The 8999-nt window shown below is 47.0% G+C and overlaps 1 protein-coding gene across 6 annotated transcripts in view; it reads left to right on the plus strand.

Annotated features, from left to right (window-relative positions):
* ELP3 (elongator acetyltransferase complex subunit 3) overlaps positions 1-8382 on the plus strand; it is a 103627-nt gene extending 95245 nt beyond the window's left edge. For 5 of the 6 annotated variants that reach the window (XM_021942167.2, XM_021942169.2, XM_021942168.2 and 2 more), the window contains one exon: positions 7455-8382. In XM_021942167.2, the coding sequence (XP_021797859.1) occupies positions 7455-7531 (77 nt within the window). In that variant the 3' untranslated portion in view covers positions 7532-8382. The remainder of the gene's footprint in view (positions 1-7454) is intronic. The other variant, XM_021942171.2, reaches the window with a different exon arrangement.
* Positions 8383-8999: the final 617 nt, after the last annotated feature.

The raw sequence follows: 8999 nt of genomic DNA on the forward strand, positions 1-8999 counted from the left end.
CAAAGAGTTGGTTTTCAACAAACTCAAGTACCACACAGACTGGCTTACTCCATCTCCCCACTCTTTCCCCTACAATTTCTCTCTAAAATAGAATCACAGCAGAATTTAAGTAAACATCTGGGTTTGTGGCCAGGCCTGTAATCCCAGCATGTTGGGAGGCCGAGGTGCGTGAATCACCTGAGGTCAGGAGATCGAGACCAGCCTGGCCAACATGTTGAAACCCCGTCTTCACTAAAAATACAAAAATTAGCTGGGCATGGTGGCAGGTGTCTGTAATCCCAGGTACTCTGGAGGCTGAGGCAGGAGAATCCTTTGAACCTGGGAGGCAGAGGTTGCAGTGAGCTGAGATTGTGCCATTGCACTCCAGCCTGGGCGACAAGAGTGAGACTTCGTCTCAAAAACAAAGAAACAAAAAAACCACATCTGGGTTTGTTGCCCCCCACCCCCGCATTTTTTTTTTTCTTTTCTTTTTTTTTTGGCCTTTGGTTAGTCTAAGGTGGTGTGGTTTGATTTCCCATTTTTACTAAAGAGCATTGAGCAGCCCAGGATGAGCGTGCTCCTGTAGCCAGGGGCCCAGGCTCCAGCATAGGCATTGCCTGTGATTCCCCCTTTTCCCAAATCCTTCGAGTTAGCAGATTAAGCCACATGGTGCGTATCTTTTGGAGAGGGACATGGAATCAAAGCAGAGGATTTCTTTCTCATCATCAGGGGCTTGAGGACATTTGGTTCAGAAAAGGATCAGAGAGACGTGGTACCCCTGGGTCTCCTCCGGGTTGGAGATTCACAGGGAGGCCAGGGGCTCTTGCCAGCCCGCCTTGGAGCAGTAGCCAGAGGTCATCCTTGGGAGAGGGGCTTTCCCACTGAGTGCTGAATGACTCTACTCCTCTCAGCCCATCCCAGAGCAAGCAGTGTCCTCTGCCTTTAATGTAACCCCTTTCCATGGGTCTATCTGTAATTGATCTAAAGTGTGCAGTGGAAGTCATTTTAATAACTTAAATATAGTAAAACTCATGTACAAATAAGCAGGCTGCTTTTCTTCTCCCAAAGGGGGTGGATGTCCTGGGGCAGAGGCAGAGGGGAGGCCACCACAGAAGCTGTTCACTCTAGGCACTTTGCAAGGTATTCTTTTTTCACCTAACGCATCTCATCATCATTGCTGGTAGAGTGGGGAAGATAAAAATATTTATCCTGCCTACAGAGTAGGAAAAAGGTCATGTAGGAAAGCTCAGGGTGTAGATGAGAGAACTTGGGAGGATAAAACAAAGCCAGTGTTTGGACTCCCCCAACTCCTGCCATTCTTTCTTGAGACAGAATCTCACTGTGTCCCCCAGGCTGGAGTACAGTGGCGCGATCTCAGCTCACTGCAACCTCTGCCTCCTAGGTTCAAGCAATTCTCATACCTCAGCCTCCCAAGTAGCCGGGATTACAGGCACTCACCACCACACCCAGCTAATTTTTTGTATTTTTAGTAGAGACAGGGTTTTGCCATGTTGCCCAAGCTGGTCTCGAACTCCTGAGCTCAGGTGATCTACCCTGCTCGGCCTTCCGAAGTGCTACAAAACAAAGCCTGCATTTGGACTCTCCCCACTCCTGCTGTTCTTAATGCTGGCTCTGTAGCAGGGCACCCTGAGGCTGCTGCATGGACTGAGTTCCTGCTCATTCCCCATCCCAGGGATTTGGCAGAACCCCACACAGGCCATCGGGTGGAGCACTTGGCTCCTCATACAGCCTGTGGGCGCCTCTTCTCTAGGGGAGGCAAAGCAGTTAGGCTGAGGACTCGGAGACGGTCCAGGCAGCCTGCATGTCAGTCCAGGAGGGTGGCTGACGTCAGCTCTGAAGGATGATTGCTTTTTCTTGGCTGGCTAACAAAAGGAAAGTTACTATGACAGGGGACTTTCTGGGAGCCCTGCTGAACATGGAGAGGGGATCAGAGCAGAGCAAGGCCCTCACCCCAACCCTGGTAGTTAAGTGCAGGGCTAATGCCTTTCTCAACCTGTTCTGCAGGTTATAGAAACAGGAGGAAATTTTTCTTTCAAAAAACAAGAGGCAGAAAGAAATTTAGCTCTTTAGGTGAGCAGAGGTTAGAGTCCAGACTGGCTAGAGGTGAAGCTCCCTCCCCTGGATGCCAGCACTTCTCAGAGGACCCGGAGACAGTGTTCCATCTCAGGGCTGAGCTCGCCATCTCAGGCCTGCCGCGTCTTATTGAAAATAAGGACAAGAGCTTCAATACACAGCTTTCCTCCAAAAGGCCCATCGTGAGGCCTGAGTGCCCCTGCCCAAGGTGGTAATCGTTTCTAGGGCACACCTCCTGTTGAAAGGAAAAAGTAGAAGGCCCAAGGAGCCTGTAGCTCCGTGAGAATCATGATGAGAAATGCTTAGATGTACCCCAGTAAAGCAGCTCTTTCAACCAGCATGCCTAAGAAATCAGGGCACTCTTGATTGTTGAACTTTCTGGTTATCCAAGGACTGTCTGGTCCTGTGTTAGATGTAAGGAACTCTTCTCTGTCACCTCTGCAGCCATTTATGGTAGACAAATATAGGTTGATGCATATTTTTGGAAGTGAAGCTCTTAGACCAACAATTACACATCTTCCTTCTGAAAATTAGGCCATCATTTTCATTTGACAGAGGACATATAAAAGAGCAAAACTAAACATGTCTCCAAGAACTGAGCTGAGCAGAACCAAAAGGAAATGTTAGAGATGTTTTCTAAGTTCACGTGAGTAGAAAGCTCGAAGCTTAGAAGTCTCCTGGGTGGGAGGCGGAGGTTGCAGTGAGCCAAGACCGTGCCATTGCACTCCAGCCTGGGTGACAAGACTCCATCTCAAAAAAAAAAAAAAGAGGTCTCGTAGGTGAATTGTCCCTGCTAAAGCTGAGCGATAGGTGCAGGGAGGTTCAGTGCACTGTCTTCTGCACTTTTGTGTGTTTGACATTCTCCAAGATACATTGTTTTAAGTCCATGGAAAACAGTAAAAGTAAAATAGAAATATAAAAAGCCAGAAATATTTCTGAAAGATTTGGGGCAGTTTTTGTTAGATAGAGATAATAATATAAGTCAGGAAGGTGCCTCTTAATCTCTCAGCTAACAAGGTAGGAAATTTGTACCTAGGTTAAGAAGTTGTCCTGCCCTTCAGCTCTTGTACATTGAATCATTCCATTACCCAACACCCAACATAGAGCCATTTTTTTTTTCACGTACATCCTCCAGGAACACATTTCTTTGTATATACACAACATAAGAATAGCTGGCCAGCATATGAGAGATCTGCAAACATTTATTGCATCTTGCTTATATGCCAGACACTGATGATAGAAGCCATTGACTTTAAAGAGCTGACATCCTAGGGAGGGAGACAGACCTGTGCAGTGTGATTAGTAAAACAATGGAACTCTAATTAAGGCACACAGCCAGCCTGGAGAGAGGGTGCTGTGAATTCTGGCTTTGTAGATAGGGGAAGTATCTGCAAAGGTCTCCTGGTGGGACCTCGGGGATGAGTGGGAGGGTGGCTTGGAGTGCCCTTGTAGGCGTCTGCTGAGGGAAGCGCCCAGAGGCAGTGGCTGAGCCCGGGTGGTGATGCCAGGCCTGGTTTGCTGATTCTGGACCTAGTCAACTGTGCCAGGAACTAAAGTCGAAGAGTCTGGGCAGGAAAGACTTTGTGGGTCAGGCTAAGGAATTTGAACTTTATCTTGGGACCCATCATTAATGATTCTAAGCAGGAGAGCAGTGTGTTCAGAATTACTCTGAATTCTGATTTTAAATAGTGGCTTGACCTTGTTTGTTTTTCTCTTCCTGTCCTCAAGCTTACTTGTCAGTTATGATATTTTTAGTTACAAGTCACAGAAAACTCAACTCAGTGGCTTGTACCCAACATGCATGAACCTTGAAGACATTGTGCTAAGTGAAATAAGCCAGTTATAAAAGGACAAACACTGCATAATTCCACTTCCATGTGGTATCTACAGGAGTCAAATTCATGCAGACAGAAAGTAGAATGGGGGTTGTCAGGGGCTGGAAGAGGGGGAGTAGGGTTGATGTTTAGTTAGTACGGAGTTTCAGCTTTACAAAATAAAGAGTTCTGGAGATGGATGGGTGATGGTTGTACCACAATGTGAATGTATTTAGCAACACTGAGCTGTATACCTAAAATCAAAAATATCGTCAAAATGGCTTAAACCAAATGGAAAATATTTCATAAGAAATATATAGAGAAGCTTTGGGACTGGTTAATTTAGGGTTCAACAGTTTCCAAAAGAAGCTAGGTGGCTATGCCTTCTCACTCTGCATCAGCCACTTCAGCCCCTTGCAAGACAACTGCCCCACTCCGAAATTACCTTGCAAAGCAACATCCAGGAAAAGAGACCATCCCTTTCTAAGTCCATTTTCAATTGCTTTTAACAGAATACCTGAAAAGGAATTTATTTCTTACAGTTTTGGAGGCTGAAAAGTCCAAGGTTGAAGGGCTGGATCTTGTGAGGGCCTTCCTGAGGGTGGGGACTTTCTGTGGAGTCCTGCGGTGGCACAGGGTAGCACACGGCATCACACAGTGGCAGGGCTGCACATGCCAGCTCAGCACCCTGTTCCTCTTGTTGTAAAACTACCAGAACTCATTATCCTATTAGTCCATGAATAGATTAATCCTTTCATGAGAGCAGAGCCCTCACACTCTAGTCACCTCTTCATAGCCCCACCTCTCAGTAATAGGGATTAAGTTTCAACATGAGTTTCAGAGCAGACAAATACCTAACCCATAGCACTCCCTGTGTCTCTTTAAGAACAAGAAACACTTCCAAAATCAGTGTTCAGCATCTTGGCATGAATGTCTAGCAGCCATTCCACATGCAGCCTGACTGGAGCCCCACTCCTGATGCCCCTTGCAGCTCTTCCCACCATCTCCTCACTCCCAGGCAACAGTGGCTCCTATTTCTCCAGACTCTTCCTTTACTCAGGCTAAAGACCTTGGCATCACCTTGGCCCCTGTCACACCCCACATCCATCGGCAGATTCTTTTCGCTCTGCCTTCCACATGTGCCCAGGCTCCGGCTACTTTTTACCACTGTGACTCAGCCTGAGCTACCACCATCTCCCACCTGGATTATTGTCATCGATTCCTATCTGGTCTCCCTGTTTCTGCCCTTGGTCACATATCCATTCAGTGAGCAAATATTAACCATGTACCTCACATGTGCCAGGCATCGCTCTGGGGGCTGGCAGCTCTACAGTGAACAAAACAAAACCCCTGCCCTCCTGGAGCCTTCATTTGGTTCTCAAAACAGCAGTCAGATCGTGTCCCTCCTTTGACCAGCATCCTCTCCTTCTTCCATCCCACTCAGAATAAAAGCCAGATTCCTTAGGAGACCTGCATGATGGTGCCTCTTTGTTCCTTGAGTAAGGATGAACGCAGGCCCATCTCAGGGCTTTCACATTTGTTTTTCCTGCTCCCTAGAATCCTGTCCCCACCCCTGTAGCCTCAGGCCTTCCTCTTTCATTTTCTTCAAGTCTCTTGATGTGGAATTTGACGGAAAGATGGCAATCAGTTGGCCTGAACAACTGGCAGTGGAGTGGCCATTTACAGAGAGGGAGCTTCCTGAGGGAGGGAGCTTGTGGGGGCAGGGCACCAGGAGTTGGGTTTTTTACTTGCTACACCTCCCATGCCGATTTAGACATTCAGGTGGGTCGTGCAGCACCTGTGGACGAATCTGAGGCTCTGAGTGACAGATTTAGGGGTCGCCAGTATATACGCAGGTTTACGCTCAGTGTCACAGGAAGCACGTGCACAGAAGAGCTGCATATTGCAGTGATTTCAGTTAGGGATACGAGGAGGAACCAGCAAAGGAGACTGAGGAAGAGCAGCCAGCGAGCTAGAGAAGAATCAGGAGATGCACTTCTCCAAAGCCCAGTACAGGGACATGCAGAGAGGGAGCGAGGGAGTGCCTGCGGCTGGTGCTGCTGCTAGCTCTCCCCGCCCAGCCTCAGCTGTCTCACTCCCAGATACAGACAGCCGGGCTCTTTGAGGAATGCGTCCAATATGCAGGGGTAATGGACCTTTCGTACCAACTTCAACTAGTTCATGTTCCTTGAATGCTGAGACATCATAAAAAATATAATTTGGTCTCTGTTCCTGGTTCCTGACATAGAGCTTCTAAAACCCTTGTAATTTCCTGAACTGTAGGGGTTCAGGGGGCATCTTTTGTTCTAATATGGTGACTCTTGATCAAGCTATGATGAGAGGGTTGGACTTTCAGCCCCACCCTTCATCCTCCAGGGAGGGAAGGGGGCTGGAAATGGAGTTAGTAATTGATCATACCTACACGGTGAAACTCCATAAAAATCCCTAAAAGATGGCGTTCAGAGAACTTTTCATTTTGGCAAACACATCCACTTTCTGGGAGCATGGTGCACCCCAGCACAGTGGGGACAGACAGTCCTGTGCTCAGGACCCTCCCAGACCTCACCTTGTGTGCCTCTTCACCTGGCCGTTCACTTGTGTCTTTTATCATATCCTGGAATAAACTGGTAAACGTAAGTAAATGTTGCCCTGAGCTCTATGAGCCATTATGACAAATTATCAAATCTGAAGAGGGGCTTGTAGGAACCCTCCATTTGTAGCCCAGTCGGACAGCAGTTGTAGGCAACCTGCAGACCCTCTGCTTGCAATTGGTGTCTGAAGTTGCAGGGCAGTATCTGGACTGAGCTCGGAACTAGGGGGCCTTGTGCTCATCAGAGTAGGTAGTGTTCAAATTGAGTTAAATTGTAGAATACCCAGTTGGTGTCAACAGAGAACTGGACAGTTGCTTGGTGTGAAAAAGCTACACTTCTCTTCACAAACCACACTTCATGAGCCAGGGCCATTCCAGCAAACCTGCTTCTTTGACACCAACTAATGAGGAAAACACTTTTTCCTGTTAAGCCTTGTATACTCCCAACACTTCTGACAGTAGCCACAAGTGTACCTTCGCTACTGGGTGAAGATACCTTCGCTACTTGAGTGGAGATTCCATTTTCCCCCCCACTCTTCTCTCTTTAAAACTTCTGGGAAACCATCCATCGTTTGGCCTCATCTGAAGCATAGGCAGCTCAGACAGTAAATCTACCTCTTCCCGTTCACCTGTAGCACCTAAGGTAGTGCTTGGAGCTGCCTGTAGGATAGTGAATACACAGGCTCCAACATATAGGTGAGCACATTTGCTGTTGCCTGTGAGTGTGTGTGTCACATATCCTGAGCTTATGTTAAAAATCAGGGAAAGAGAGTAACTTCTCTCCACTTAGCAGTTTCTGTATTTTAATGCAGCCTGAATTCAAAGTAATAATGTTCCAAACTTATTAAACTGAGATTTTATGTGGGAGAGAATTTGGTCTTTGGGTGGGGGAAGGGTATAAGGCTGAGGGAAGCACATGCCGACTTTTGAGAATTACTAAAGTGAATGCTCCTTTTTTTACTTCAATTTTTCTGCAGGGGTCGGCACCAGGAATTATTATAGAAAGATCGGCTACAGATTACAAGGCCCGTACATGGTGAAGATGCTGAAATAATGGCCACACCAGTCCACCTTTCTGCAGTATCCTCCCTGGCAGAACACGGAGAATCAGGATTTCTTAAATACTCAACAGAGAGGCTGAGCAGAGCAAATAGGGGACTTCACCCTCCTCCCGCAGCTGCAGAGACCTTCAAGGCCACGGCTGGTCATCTGCTGACCACACCCCAGATCCGTCCTCTCCTGTGTGCACCCAAAAAAAATCATTGCATTTTTGAGGCTTAAATCGTCTATCCAGTTTCTAAATTTTGCATGAGGCCTGCAGGTGGCCTATTTTGACTCAGACGGTGACAAAAGCAAATTAGTTCATTTGGACACCATAACTCATGAAATAAAACTGATTGTCATTCGAGGAGCAAACTTAGGAGTAGGTTATTTATATACCCTAGGGACAGAAAGTCAGGTTGAAACAGGAAAACCACCAGACTCTGATCTCAGGCCTCTAACGACATACGCATTGGAGCGCAAGTTAGGAAAATGAGCTTTTGTTTTCATGGAAATCATTCTGATTACAGTGCCGATGTTTAGAAATAGCAGTGTGATGGGGAAAGAGGAATTGCAGTTGTCGGGGAGTGAGCTGGCAGCAGCCGGCCACCAGCCTCTCCCAGGCGGGAGTCCACCATCCGAGACGGCAATGACAAAGAGCTTCATTTCATGTTCTTTGTTGTCTCGACTTCCCACCCTCTTGGCAACTACAGAGCAGTGTGGGCAGCCACAAGTGTGGTCCCCAGAGAGCGTCTGGCTTTCCTGTTTGTCTATCCCGAGCGGGTAGAGTCTGAGATTGTGTGCCCCTAAATCAAGATTTGCTTCCACAGAAGCCATTACTTGCAATTTTTTTTTTTTTTTTTTTTGATAGAGTCTCGCCCTGTCACCCAAGCTGGAGTGCAGTGGTGTGATCTCACTGCATCCTCAGCCTCCCAAGTAGCTGGGATTACAGGCACCCGCCACTGCACCTGGCTAATTTTTCTATTTTTAGTAGAGATGGGGTTTCACCATATTGGTCAGGCTGGTCTCGAACTCCTGACCTCAGGTGATCCATCCACCTCGGCCTCCCTAAATGCTGGGATTACAGGCATGAGCCACTGCACCCAGCCTTTAATTTTTTAAGGTGGATTTTGGTTGTTACAAATGGAGAAAGGTAAGAGTTCAAGTTCAACTTGTGTGAAAGCAAAACAATGGAAAACAGGATTGGCTTCTTCAAAGGCTCCTCTTGTAGAACTACCTTTTTGAGATTTCGAGGTAATCTACTTTGGAGACTCTGCCTGGAGAGGGTCAGTTCCTAAGTTAAGAGCATTGCTTAACCTTGGCTCCTGTGGCATTTTACAAAGGTTTAAAGGAATTGATTCCTCTGAAAGGGCCTGAAAATAAAAAGTCCTTAACATACAAAGAAGAGTCATGTGGTTTTTTTTTTCTCTCTCCCTGTAAATGCAGTGACATTTGCCACGAAATGTGCAGGTTTCAGTTTC

The sequence above is a fragment of the Papio anubis genome, chromosome 8, assembly GCF_008728515.1.
Source record: "Papio anubis isolate 15944 chromosome 8, Panubis1.0, whole genome shotgun sequence".
Lineage (NCBI taxonomy): Eukaryota > Metazoa > Chordata > Mammalia > Primates > Cercopithecidae > Papio > Papio anubis.